Below are 13,766 nucleotides of genomic sequence, written 5' to 3' on the forward strand. Positions count from 1 at the left end.
GGTCCTATTTCAACGAGGTCTTGAAGGAGATGAGAGTAAGCCTTACTGATCCAGGGGGAAGGAGCACTGCAGGCAGAGGACTGGTGGGAGCAGAGGCCAGTGGCAGGGCCAGCCCAGCGTGGCCCAGAGCAGGGAGCAGGGGGAGAGCCCCAGGGGACGAGGTCCGAGGCCCGAGGCCCGGAGGCCAGAGCTCAGGGGGCCTCCAAGGACTTCAGTTTTTACTCCAGGGGGGAGTGAAACCCCACCGGAAGGGTGAAAGCAGGTTTCCTGTGAATTAGATGTGTCCACGTGAGAGAAAGGGAAGAGCCAAGGGGGCTCCAGACCCGCATATCCATCTGGCCCGACTCACTTCGAATCTCCTGCGGGTAGATCTCAGATAGGCAGCCCCCGCTTACGCGGACGAGGCAAGACTCCGGATTCTCACCCGAAGCCTCAGCTCTCCACAGTCTTTTCCAAAGACTTTGTCCTTTCTCATACACGTTTCATTCAAACCCACCGGCAAATCTGTCTTCTCCATCTGGAAAGACGCAGAATCTAGCTCTCTCTCTCTCTCTCTCTCCCCATCTCCTGCTACCACCTTGGCCCAAACCGCAGTCCCCTCCTGAGGCCTCCCTGCTCCTCCCCCTTACAAGTCAGCCTCCACACAACAGTTCAAGCGATCCTTTTTTTTTTTTTTTTATCAGATCCTTTCCTTTATTGGGATCTTCCATACAGAGATTTTTGGTTTTTTTTTTTATTTAATTCTTTTAATTTAAATTCAATTAACGTATAATGCATTACTGGTTTCAGAGGTAGAGGTCAGTGATTCATCAGTCTTATCTAACACCCAGTGCTCATCACATCACATGCTCTCCTTAATGTCCATTGCCCAGGGACCCCATCCCCCCGTCCCCTCCCCTCCAGCAACTCTCCGTTTGTTTCCTGAGATTAAGGGTCTCTTATGGTTTGTCTCCCTCTCTGGTTTCATCTTGTTTTATTTTCCCCTCCCTTCCCCTAATGATCCTCTATTTTGTTTCTTAAATTCCACATATGAGTGAGATCATATAATTGTCTTTCTCTGACTGACTGACTTTATCAAGTGATCCTTTTAAGCCAAAATCAGATGATGCTCTTTCGGTGGCTCCCCATCGTACTCCAAGTAAAAGCCGAAGCCCTTGCAATGGCCTCCCAGCAGCATGCTACTCCCCTGTCCGTCATCAGTTCCATCACCTTCCCTGCTGCCCACTCCGCTCTAGCCCCAAACGCCCTCTTGGCATTCAGTGAAAATACCACTAACCGTCCCACCTTGAGGTTTTTGCACTTGCTGTTCCAGCTGCCTGGAACACCGTCCCCCACCCAGATATTCCCATCATTTGCTCCCTTATTTTATTCAGGTCTCTGCTCAAATATCCTGCTAGGGAGGCCTCCCCTGACCACTCTTTAAAAAACAGCACCTGTTCCAAGACTGGTTATCACCCTTACTTAGCTTAAATCTTCTCCATAGCACTTATCAACACCTGACAAGGTCATATATGGACTGCCTACCCCATTAGAATGTAAGATCATCCATGAAGACAAAAATAGACCACTTGCATTTGTTCTATGACCGATGCCTGCGACAGGGCCTGGCCTAGATTAAACACTTGGTACATATTTGTTCAAGGGATAGATGGACAGATGGATGGGTGGGTGGATGCTAGAACTGAGAATCTGAAAGCTCTCAGGAACCAAGACAATTACTCTCTTTGTCTGTACACCTACTCTTGCTCCCCAACTTTGTCTCTCTCAAAGGAGCAAATCGTATTAAACTCGATGTTCATTTTCAGTACAGGTAGCCATGCCTTTGTTGGGAACAAAATCATACTGTGTGCAGATTCTTTGGGTAGAGGATGTGCTAGGGAGAAAATGGGAAGTCTCCCTGGCATAAAAGCAACACATAAAGAACTTGGCAAAGAATTCAATAGAAGAGATTAACAGAGAGAATTCTGAAGAAACTAGGGAATTCTAGAAAGTGCAGAGGGAGGGGTCTGGAGAAAAAGAACCATTATGTATTTATAACACTAACCTAGGGTGTAGGGTGTAGGGTGATACTTTGGATAAGGAAGGCTGGAACAAGTAGGTAAGCTAAGGCCAGATCACAAAGGCCAGAAGAAGTCTGAACTTCATTCTGTAGACCTCAAGTTGCCATTGTGGTCAAAGGGGTGGATAACGGAGGAGTGTTTGGTCACGCTCCTTGAAACACACTGCCTACTCACAGACCTCCACAACCATACTATAAAGCTGGACATTCGTATCATTTGGAGCCAGAGAGCTGTACTCCACTTCCCAGACTCACCCATGCCATCTCTTGGCTCTGCCAACGTCAACACTGTCATTAGAGAGTGTGCAACAGAGCTCCTCCCCAAATCCAATTAAACATCAGCCAACAGATAGAAATTAAGAATCCCTCATGTGCAGGAAAAGTGAACTCCTGGCTCCAGTCTCTGAGTTGTCTTGTTGGCATGGTAAGGTATACAAAGATGGAATAATTAACTACCGATTCACAAGAGGACATGATCAGGAGGTGGACTGTGTAATTCAGACCCTTCTAATTCAGCAGTATTCAAACTTGGCTGCATATTTGAATCACCTGGATGATGACTGGGTCCCATGCATAGAAATTCTGATTGAGTTAGTTGTGCATGGGACCCTGGCAGGGGCATTTTTTTTAAAGATTTTATTTTATTTATTTATTTAAGAGAGAGAGCAGAAGTGGGGAGTGGGGCAGAGGCACAAGCAGACTGACTCCCCACTGAGCAGGGAGCCCTACTCGGGGCTCGATCCCAGGACCCTGAGATCATGACCTGAGCCGAAATCCAGAGTCGGCCACTTAACTGACTGAGCCACCCAGACACCCCTCATGGGAATTTTTAAAATTTCAACACAAGAGTACAGAGTCAAGAATCACTGCAGCAATAGGATACCTGAAAAGTAAGGGAATGTAATGGGCAGGAGGGATAGAGCAGGTGTGTGAAGAACAAGTACAGAGGTTGAGGTCCTATTTGGTGAGAAAACCATGTGGGCAGAGTCCTGGGAGCAGCCAAGCGCAGGGCTTGACCAGGTATATTAAATGCTGGGATAAGACTGGCAAGGCTCTTGTCTTATGACCAAAGCAAGACAAGATGTCTTATCCAGGTACCCGGACCAGGTGGTTCAGTCCACTCTGGATTAGGTGTTGAAGGCTTAGGACTAGGTCCCAGTTCCCCCAGTTGATAACTTGGTAATTTGGGATAGTCACTTAATTTGTTGTCATCCAGGGCAATATCTAAATTTTACTGGTATAATAGACTGGACCACCATAGAAGGATATTCAGATTGTGTTCTACATAAGGATTTTTTTACTGATGGAGGGCCTGGGGACTGAAACCCTGCCTGGGACTCACTCATCAAACCTTGCACACGGTAGGGTGCTGTACAACCCAGAAAAAAAGTATCTTATGGGTTAGCCATTGCTAAGGGTGGACAGTCTAATAATCATTTACCGAACTAACTGATGTTCTCTACTTCTCCTGCTAAACACCCAGACTGAGCCCACAGTCCCACTGACTCACATAGACAGTATGTTCCCACACTGTTGTTTTCACCAAATGCCAGCCACATTTGTTCACAAACCTGGTTTGCCAATTATTGCAGCTGTGTAATTTTATTAAATATTATCTAAACCAATGAAATATGAGTGCAAAAAGATTTTATTTCTATGGAAACTAAGTTGAATACCTAGGAAAATCACAGCAAAGGCAATAAGCCCTAAAAATTGCTGTCCAGAATATAAAATGGTATAACCATCATGGAAAACAGTGGATGTTTCTCAAAAGATTAAAAACGGAAATATCATGTGATCCAGCAATCTTACTTCTGAGTATTTATCCAAAGGAATAGAAATCAAGATCTAAAAACAAAAACAAAAACAAAAAAAAAACCTGTGCTCCCATGTTCATTGCAGCATTATCTACAATAGCCAAAATATGAAAACAACCTAAATGTCCATCAATGGATGAATGCATAAAGAAAATGTACATATATATATGCAGTAGAATATGACTCAGCCTTTAAAAAGGAAATCCTGCCATTTGCAACAACATGGATGAATCTTGAAGACATTATATGCTAAGTGAAATAAGCCAGACACATAAAGAAATATACTTGATAATCTCACTTACACGTGGAATCTAAAATAATCAAACTCATGGAAGCAGAGAACAAAACAGTGGTTGCCAAGGTCTGGAGAGAGGGGCAATGGGGAGGTTCTGGTTAAGGGTATAAAATTTCAGTGATGCAAGGTAAATAAGATCTGGAGATCTACTATACCGCATAGTGCCTATAGCTAATAATACTATAGTGTATACTTAAAATTTGCTAAGAAGGTGGGTCTTATATTAAGTGTTCTTGCCACAAAAAAAAAGTTACAATAATAATGATGTTGAGGGAAACTTGGGAAGATGATGGATGTGTATGGCCTTGATTGTGGTGATAGTTTCACAGGTGGACACTTATTCCCAAACTTACTGAGTTGTGTACATTCAATATGCTAAAGCTTTTCCCATGTCATTCATACCTCAATGAAGTGGGTTTTTTTTACCGTCATCTAATTAGGTATGAGTGAAACAATCATAAATGATTGGGGTAGATTATAACATCTAGAAGAATTCTAAGCTCCTAATGCCTTGAAAGTATTCTACGTTTTGATTTCACTTTAAAGAAACTAACCCTAGAGAGTGTAGCTGATGCATTATGCATGAGGCTTATGTATGGAAAACAACGTACATCCCCAATCAGTAGGTCCGCACTCACATAAAAGACCACATCAAAATATTGGTGAAAGGATGTACATTTATGTGCTTTGAGTTAAAATAAAAGGATCAAATTATGTGTTATTTTATTATCAGCCCATTCAATTGGTCTTCCAAACGCTGCAGCATTAGAGATGAGTCTTGCTGACTCAGGCAGCCTGGCAAGATTTTTTTCAAGGTCAGATGAGAATGATGAATAAGAAAGCATTCTGTAAACAAGAGAAGGCTACACAAGTAGCCATATAAGGAGTTGCTTGTTATCTTTTTATGTTTTGTTTTGCTTTTTAATACAGAGTAGAATGCTCTAGGCATCGTAGGTGATCAATGAATTGTAATGAGGATGTGTTTCGGCACCACTGGTTTCTCCCCAGTACACTTCTACACCAGCACCACCCTTTTGGTTGTCAAGATTCTCCCAGTCTCTGCTGGAGGAATTATTCATGAAAGGATTGCTAGCAGCTGCTACAAATGAGACAGGCTTAACACAGCAGAAGTTTATTTCTTGCTCAATGTAATAATCCAGTGCAGTAGTTCCCAATTGACAGGTGTCTTCCCTTGATGTATGATTCAGAAACCCAAGTGTTACCAGCCCCTAGGGCTTTAGAGTCCTCTGCAGCCGGTCTGAAGATGAGAAAAGACAAGAGAGCTTCCCAAAGGAAGGCATGCACATCTCATGTCTGCCCCTCACCATTGGTTCTGAAGTGACTAGCCCTGGCTGCAAGTCATTCTGGAAAATGCAGTCCCCAGTGCAATCTAAATAAAGTCTGGAATTTTGTTAATAGTAATTGTGTGTTCTTTTTCTAAATGACAGCCCATTCTCCAATACCAACTGGGTGTCCTGCAAATCAATTCAAATCTGACACCAACTACCCAGAGTTAGGACAGACCTCACAAGTTCAAGACTCAGTCCTACAAGACCGCTCCCACTTCAGATGTCAGCCGCATATGAGGTGCCCAGCCTACCCATTCTAGCAGCCTCATAAGATTCTGCTGACTAGCTACAAATGTGAGGTTTCCACAACCCCCTCCTCGGGTTTCATAATTCACTAGAATGACTCACAGAATATAGGAAAGCACTTTACTCACAATAACCAGTTTATTATAAAGGATACAACTCAGGAACGACCAAATGGAAGAGAGGAGCAGGGCAAGGTATTGGGGAAGGGGGAGGCAGAGCACGGCACAGAGCTTCCATGCCCTCTCCAAGTGAACCACTTTCCCAGCACACTGATGATTTTTCCAATCCAGAAGCTCTCCTAATCTTGTTGTTCAGAGTTTTTATCAAAGCTGTGTAATGTAGGCATGATTGATTAAGTCATTGGCCATTGGTGATTGAACTCAATCTCTAGCCCCTCCTTCCCCAGAGGTTGAGGAGGGCTGGAAGCGCCAACCCTCGAATCTCGTGCTTGGTTCCTCTGGCTACCAGCCCCCATGCTGAAGCTATCAAGCCCCATCGCCATCACCAAGAACCATCTCATTAGCATTAACTCAGGTGTGGTCATAAGGGAGCTTGTTCTGAACTACCAAAGACATTCCTATCACACAAGAAATTCTAAGGGCTTTCAGGACTCTGTGCCAGAAACCAGAGACAAAAACCAAATATATACTCTTGTATTATATCATAGTAAAGCACAAATATAGGTTTCTTAGATTTAACAAATGTACCACGGTAATGGAAAACACTAACAGTAAGAGGAAACTGAAGAAACACAGAACAGTGAAATTGGACTCATCTCACACCACTCACAAAAATTAACTCAACATGGATCAAAGACTTAACCATAAGACCAGAAACCATAAAACATAGAAGAAAACATAGGGAAGAAGCTCATCGGTATTTGTCTTAGCAATGTGGGGTACCTGGGTGGTTCAGTCAATTGAACATCCGACTCTTGATTTTGGCTCAGGTCATGATCTCAGGGCTGTGGGATCAAGCCTCACATCAAGCTCCATGCTGAGCATGCAGCCTGTTTGAGATTCTCTCTTTCCCTCTCCCTCTACCCTTCCCTGCACTCATGTGCTCCCTCTCTCTCTCGCCAACAAAACAAAACAAAATTGTCTTGGCAATGATTTTTTTAACATGACACTAAAAGCACCAACAACAAAAGCAAAATCAACTAATTGACAACATCAGACTCAGAAGCTTCTGCATAACAAAAGAAACAAGTTACAAAATGAAACAGCAGCTTACAGAATGGAAGTTTTGCAAACCATATATCAGATAAGGAGTTAATATCCAAAATATATAAAGAACTAACACAACTTAATAATACCAACAAAAAAATTCTAATTTAAAAAATAGGCAAAAGAACTAAATAGACATTTTCCCCAAGAGGACATCAAAATGTCTAACAGACACATGAAAAGATGCTCAACATCTCTCATCATCAAGGAATTGCAAATCAAACCACAATGAGATACCACCACATACCTGTTAGAAGTGCTATCACCAGCAAGACAAGAGACAGTAGGTGCTGGTAAGGGTGTGGTAAAAAGGGGATCCGTTTACACTGCTGGTGGGAATGTAAATTAGTCCAACCACTATGGAAAACAACATGGAGGTTTCTAAAGATAAAAAATAGAATTACCGTATGGTGCAGCGATTCCATTTCTGGGTGTATACCCAAAGGAAATAAAAACAGGACTTTGATGCAGTATCTGCATTCCCATGTTTATTGCAGCATTATTCACAGCAGCCAAAATATGGAAACAACCCAAATGCCCGTCAATGGATGAATGGGTAAAAAAAGATGTGGTACACCAAAGAAAACGAAAACACTAATTCCAAAAGATATATGCACCTCTATGTTTCTTGCAGCATTATTTACAATAGCCAAGATATGAAAGCAACCTAAACATCCACTGATAGATGAGTAGGGGAGAAAGAGGTGGTATATATATATATATATTATATATATTATGAATTATATATATATATGTTATGGAATATTAGCCCTAAAAAAAATGAGATTGTGCCATTTACAATGGCACAAAGGGACCTGGGGGGTATTATGCTAAGAGAAATAACTCAGATTGAGAAACACAAATACCATATGATTTAATATGTGGGGGAAAAAACAGAAATAAATGAACAGAAAGCAAAATTAGAACTACAAATACAGAAAACAAACTGATAGTTGCCAGAGGGAAGGGGTGTGAGGGTTGGGTAAAACTCTTGAAGGAGAATGGGAGATACAGGCTTCCAGGTATGGAATAAACAAGTCATGGGAATAAAAACATGGCATAGGGAATATAGTCAATGCTATTGTAAGAGCATTGTATGGTGACAGATAATAGCTTGTGGTGAGCACAACATAACATTCAGAGAAACTGAATCACTTGGTTGTACACCTGAAGCTAATGTAACATTGTGTCTACTAAAAAAAAAATTTTGAGATGTGATACATATGCACAATGGAACATTATTCACCCTTGAGAAAGGAGGATATCCTGCCATTTGCAACATGAATGGACCTTGAACCCATTATGTTAATTGGAGTAAGTCAAATAGAGAAAGACAAGTACTATATCACTTACATGTGGAATCTAAAAAAGTCATACCTGTAAGAAAAAAACCAAAACAAAACAGTAAAATCAGTGGTTACTAGGGGATGGGGGGATGGGTAGGACTGATGGTGTTGAAGGGTACAAACGAGTACTAAATCAGCTTGAGAGATCTAATGCACAGCATAATGAATGTAGACAATAATGTACTACAATGATGTCATGTGATAAATATTGCTTCAGTGCAATCATATTACAGGATATAAATATATCAAAATAATACCCAGTATACCTTAAATTTATAAAATGTGATATGTCAAATTTATCAAATAAAAAGATAAAATGTAAAAAAAGATATTAACGTTAAGGGAAAGTGGGTGAGAGGTATACGGGAATCCTATTATCTTTGCAATGTCTCTGTAAATCTAAAATTATTCCAAAATAAAAAGCTGTTTATATAACCATACCTGCACTAACTCTGTCCAAAGCCCATGCACCAAAGCAAATGATACCTTCACTTTCCTGAATCTGGTGAATTCCAGGCATTCAAGAAATCTACCTTGACCCTCTACATCACGCGGACCTTCCCATGTCACTCTCCCGGAGTCACTGCTGCATGAAGTTTTAGGTCCTTCTTCCCCTTCCCCTGGTCCTGATGGGCCTGGAGCTGAAGGATCTAAAGTAGGGATCACCAAACTATGGCCTAAGGGCAAAAATCTGGCCCACAGCCTCTGTTTGTTAATAAAGTTTTATTGGAATGCAGCCATGCTCATCATTTACATATTGTCTATGGCTGCTTTCCATGAAGGTGGAGCTGAGTCGTTGTAACAGAGACTGTAAGGCCTGCAAAACCTAAAATATTTGCTATCTGGTCCTTTAAAGAAAACCTCTGTTCCATTAAGTTGAACTCTCCCTCCCTAAACAGGCAGTATTCTAGGAAGCTAAGCTCTATGGTTTCCTCGGGCTGCCTGAGGGAGATATGTCTCAATCTCTCTCATACATCAACACATTGCTTAGACTGAATCTTTGTGTCCCCCACAGAATTCATATGTTGAGACCTAAGCCCCAATGTGATAGTATTAGGAGGTGGGGTCTTTGGGAAGTGCATAGGTCATGAGGGTAGAGCCTTCATAATTGGAATTCATGCCGATATAAGAGAGCCCCTTTGCCTCCCCCAATCATGTGGGGACACAGCAAGAAGACATCCATCTATGAACCAGGAAGGGTCTTCACCAGACACTGAATCGGCTGGTGCCTCAATCTTGGGCTTCCCAGCCTCCAGAACTGGGAGGAATACATTTCTGTTGTTTATAAACCACCCAGTCTGGTATTCTGTTAGAGCAGCCCGAAGGGACAGTGACATGTGCATGCTCTATAAAGACAGCAACTCACTTGGATTTTCCAGAGCACCCAGTTAGCATCAAGGGAGGCTTCTGAGCCATAGAAGAGCTCTCACCAGTGGTCACAGTTTGAAAACACCTTAATGAAAGGGGCTTTTAAGCATGTCCCTGTAGGGTGCTTCCCTGCAGGGCTGTCTGGTGCCATCCTGTCAGATGCTTCTTTTCATGCAGATGCCCGGGAGGAGCAGGTTTGTGATTTGTCTTCCTACACACTATGAGGGCTGCCTTTTTTTTTTTTTTTTTTTTTGGTGCAGTTTTCCTTTAAATAGCGCAGTTTCCCCACCAGTTTTAGGCTGCTGTCTGAACAGAAACAGAGCGCAGAATGGCTTTTGGCCAAAAGCTCCTTGGGAAAAGGTGTAGTTTGTTCTTTGAATCCCTTGAGTTAGTAGAACAACTGAAAAAGAGATGTTGCTCAGTACAAGTTTGTTTGTTGAATTGCATTGAATCGAGATGAATTATTAAATTGCATTTCACACCTACTGTAACCCACATCACCCTTTTCATCAGCTTCAGGGATAGACCTGGCGGCTTCTATTTTCCCAGTTAATGCTTTCCTGTCTGACTCCAGTCTGTGTAGATGTTAAAGCTGGTGCAAAAACTTAACAGCTATGTGACCTTGGGCAAGTCACTTAACCTCTCTGTGCCTCCAGTTCCTCATCTGTTAAATAGGAGTAATGATGGCACCTCCCTTAAAGAACTGTGATAAGGATTACACATAAAATATCAGGAATCGTGTCCAGCAAATAATATTAAAAAAAAAACCAATCTCTTAAGATATACCCATGCCACTATCTATGAAACGTCTAAGAAACTAGGCAGTTTTGTCAGTACAGAGAGTTTATTCAGTCCTCATTGCAAATGCCAGGTGGAGGGAAGTAGGTAGTCAATGGTCAATCCACTAGAAGGTGTCAACTTTGGGAGGCCATTTTTTCCTACGGTTTCTGAACAGTGCCACTTTTGAAACCTAGTTCCTTCCAGGAAGATATGCTCTTCTCCACTGTTGCAATGATGTCCTTGGGTCCTTCCAGAGACTCCGTAATAGTCCCAGACTTGTATATCCAAGATTACAGCTTTCTCAATTCACAGCCTTTTAAATTATGTGCTCAGCCATTGAGCTCAGAACGATATCACTCCATCAGAGTGGGTAGATCCAGATATCACCAGTGGTCACACTTAAGTGACCCATCCTTCTGGAATAAATGTCTAGGCCCTGGTATTGAGAACCACCAGCCCAGAACCCTATCCCCTCATGATAAGTTACACTAAGGGGACCTGTGTCTTTTTCTTCCAATTATCTCTGTAGAAACTTTCTTAAGCCAATACAGATATTTTAGGATTATAGAACCTCCAAAGAGAGGAGTCATACATAGTATTCCCTTTTCTACCTAGGGGACCCCTGGTTCCTACACACATCTGCCCATCTCTCTCCAGGACCAGCTCTGCCTATTGAAGGTATTAGAAGGGGCAGCCTTTATCAGGCCATCAATGATCCCACTTGGCTGCCTAAGAGAGCTACTCAGTAGTTGAGTTTGGAAGCCAAGGAGAGCCACCTAATTTGAGAAGTGGCTTAAACTGTTCCCATGGGGTATCTGCTTCTTAAATTTAAATTATTTTTCTTTCTCCCCCACCAGTTGCTAGCTGTCCTTATTTTTCTCCTGAAAAGTAATGCATTATTTATGGAGTTAGGCTATTTCCCACCTGTGAGAGCTATTCATCACGATTCTTTTTTTTTTTTTTTTAAGATTTATTTGTTTATTTGAGAGAGAGCATGTGTAAGCAGGGGAAGGGACAGAGGGAGAGGAAGAGATAGAATCCTAAGCAGACTCTGTGCTGAGCATGGAACCTGATGCGGGGCTAGATCCGAGGACCCTGAGATTATGATGTGAGCCAAAGGCAGACGCTTAACCGACTGAGCCACCCAGGCATCCCTATTCATCATAATTCTTTATGTGAACTTCTGAAGGGGCATGGGGTCGTGTTATCTTGATCTGTGTATTGCAAACTCTTAGTATACTTCTGCACCCCATTTCAATTAAACTTTGTCCACCCTCCTAAAGTGTGTCTGAAGTTGACATAGTTTTATTCTTGGAATGCTTATGAACAGCTCAGATTTCTTTTGAGGATTTTGTGCTCTTATATTCAGCAATTATACAATTATGGTTAGAGCCCCAAGAGGCACACTGGTCCATTTTCTGCTTCGTGAGAAAACTCTCATTCATTCACTTAACATTTGTTGCGTGAAAGCAGTAAACAAGACCAGCACAGATCCTGCCGTCAAGAACTCATAGTTCCGGGCGCCTGGGTGGCTCAGTTGGTTAAGCAACTGCCTTCGGCTCAGGTCATGATCCTGGAGTCCCAGGATCGAGTCCCGCATCGGGCTCCCTGCTCGGCAGGGAGTCTGCTTCTCCCTCTGACCCTCCTCCCTCTCATGCTCTCTGTCTCTCATTCTCTCTCTCTCAAATAAATAAATAAAATCTTAAAAAAAAAAAAAAAAAGAACTCATAGTTCCAGTGGGGAGAGACAGACAAATAAACCAATAATTAACAATAAAGGGTCATAAGGATTAGGGAAGAGCAAAACCTGAACAGCGTGTTCTGAAGGTATGTAGAAGGGGAACCTAATCCTACCAGAGTCAAGAGGTATAAGGGCAAGGAAGCTGATTCAAAGAGGGTAGATCTCAAGCTGCATCTTAAGGGCAAGGAGTTAACTGAAGAGGAGAAGGCAGATATTCCAGACAGAGGCTAGAATACATGCAGGCATATGCAAAGTGTCCCTTGTGCATGGTGACTCACAAGGAGTGTCACATGACTAGGGCAGAGCGGGGTCAAGGCAGACGAGCCCGCATAGCTAGGAAAGGGCCCCACTTGTTGGGGAAAGAAAGTTAGACTCTGTTCCATAGAACGCAGGTTTACAAGTGAAAACCCACAGATTTATGGTTTCCATCATGTTTCCAAAACAATATTTTAACTGGCAAATGTATCCGTCAGCTTCTATACAGTAACAACCCATAATCTTAGTGACTTTCAATAAATCGCACTTTCTTTCTTGGCCACATTCGGGTCAGTTGAGGGGTAACCCCAGCTCTGCCCCACGGTCTGTTTATGCTGACATAGAGGCTGAGGGGGCAGCCCCTGTCTGGGATATGCTTTCTTGGAGCGGAGGGAAAAGAATGATAGCGGAACCACGCAATGGTTCTTAAAGCTTCTGCTCAGCAGTCATACACATCGATCCCACCTGTATTTCACTGGCCGAAACCTGCCATGTAAACAAAGCCCTCTGTCCCCGTAGGCTGGTTAATATAATTTCTCCTGCAAGCTGAGCCTAGTAAAAGGGCATAATGAGTATTTTGAACAAATTATTTTAGTTACGCTGTAGCCAATATTTAAAACTTGACAGATGGTACAGAAAAGGCAGGACTGCCAGGTTTTATTGAGAAAAAAAAAGTCAAAATACCTAGCAATGTGGGGGGAGAGGGCTCTGTTTCTATTGCCAGCAATTGGCTGGAGCTGAGCTCTAGCCATGGCTTTTAGACCAAGGAATGCCTCTCACCAGTTTGACCCAGTCCCCACCACCTCCTGCTCACTCACTCTTACCTGCCTCGCCCGGATTATGCACATGGGCAAGAGGGAGCCTCCTTTCCGAAGGAGGAAAGTGACTGGACCAGACAGTTTCAATTTGAGACTCCGAAGTTGAGGGAGCTCCCAGAACAGAGCCACTGCAATCATCGGTAATCTAGCCTAAGCATGTGGCTCAAAAAAAGAAAAGACCAAAGGCTCTATCCACTATCCTATCTGAGGATTAGCCAGCAGGAGGAAACCCTCAGCCAGAAGCCCCGAGCGCCAGCCGACAGAAGGACATCTTGCCAGTTGCCTGGGGGCATTGAAGGCGTCATGGAACCAGAATAAAAATGGACATCGGAAAGCTTGGGTTTAAGTAGCATCTCTCCACTCCACCCCACCCAAAAGAAAAATCTGCCTGTTTCCAACTGAGCCTGGACTCCCACCAGTGCCTCTCTCAGTGCTGGGGGCTGGGGGGTGGGGGAAGGAGACATTCT

The 13,766-nt window shown here is 42.9% G+C and overlaps 1 protein-coding gene across 1 annotated transcript in view; it reads right to left on the reverse strand.

Moving 5' to 3' along the window:
• Window positions 1–13,367, reverse strand: part of AGBL1 (ATP/GTP binding protein like 1) — a 582,976-nt gene extending 569,609 nt beyond the window's left edge. The window contains exon 1 of the mRNA XM_032391919.1: window positions 13,306–13,367. Coding sequence (XP_032247810.1) covers window positions 13,306–13,329 — 24 coding nt within the window. The 5' untranslated portion in view covers window positions 13,330–13,367. The remainder of the gene's footprint in view (window positions 1–13,305) is intronic.
• Window positions 13,368–13,766: the final 399 nt, after the last annotated feature.

This window comes from Phoca vitulina, unplaced genomic scaffold (genome assembly GCF_004348235.1).
Source record: "Phoca vitulina isolate PV1807 unplaced genomic scaffold, GSC_HSeal_1.0 scaffold65, whole genome shotgun sequence".
Lineage (NCBI taxonomy): Eukaryota > Metazoa > Chordata > Mammalia > Carnivora > Phocidae > Phoca > Phoca vitulina.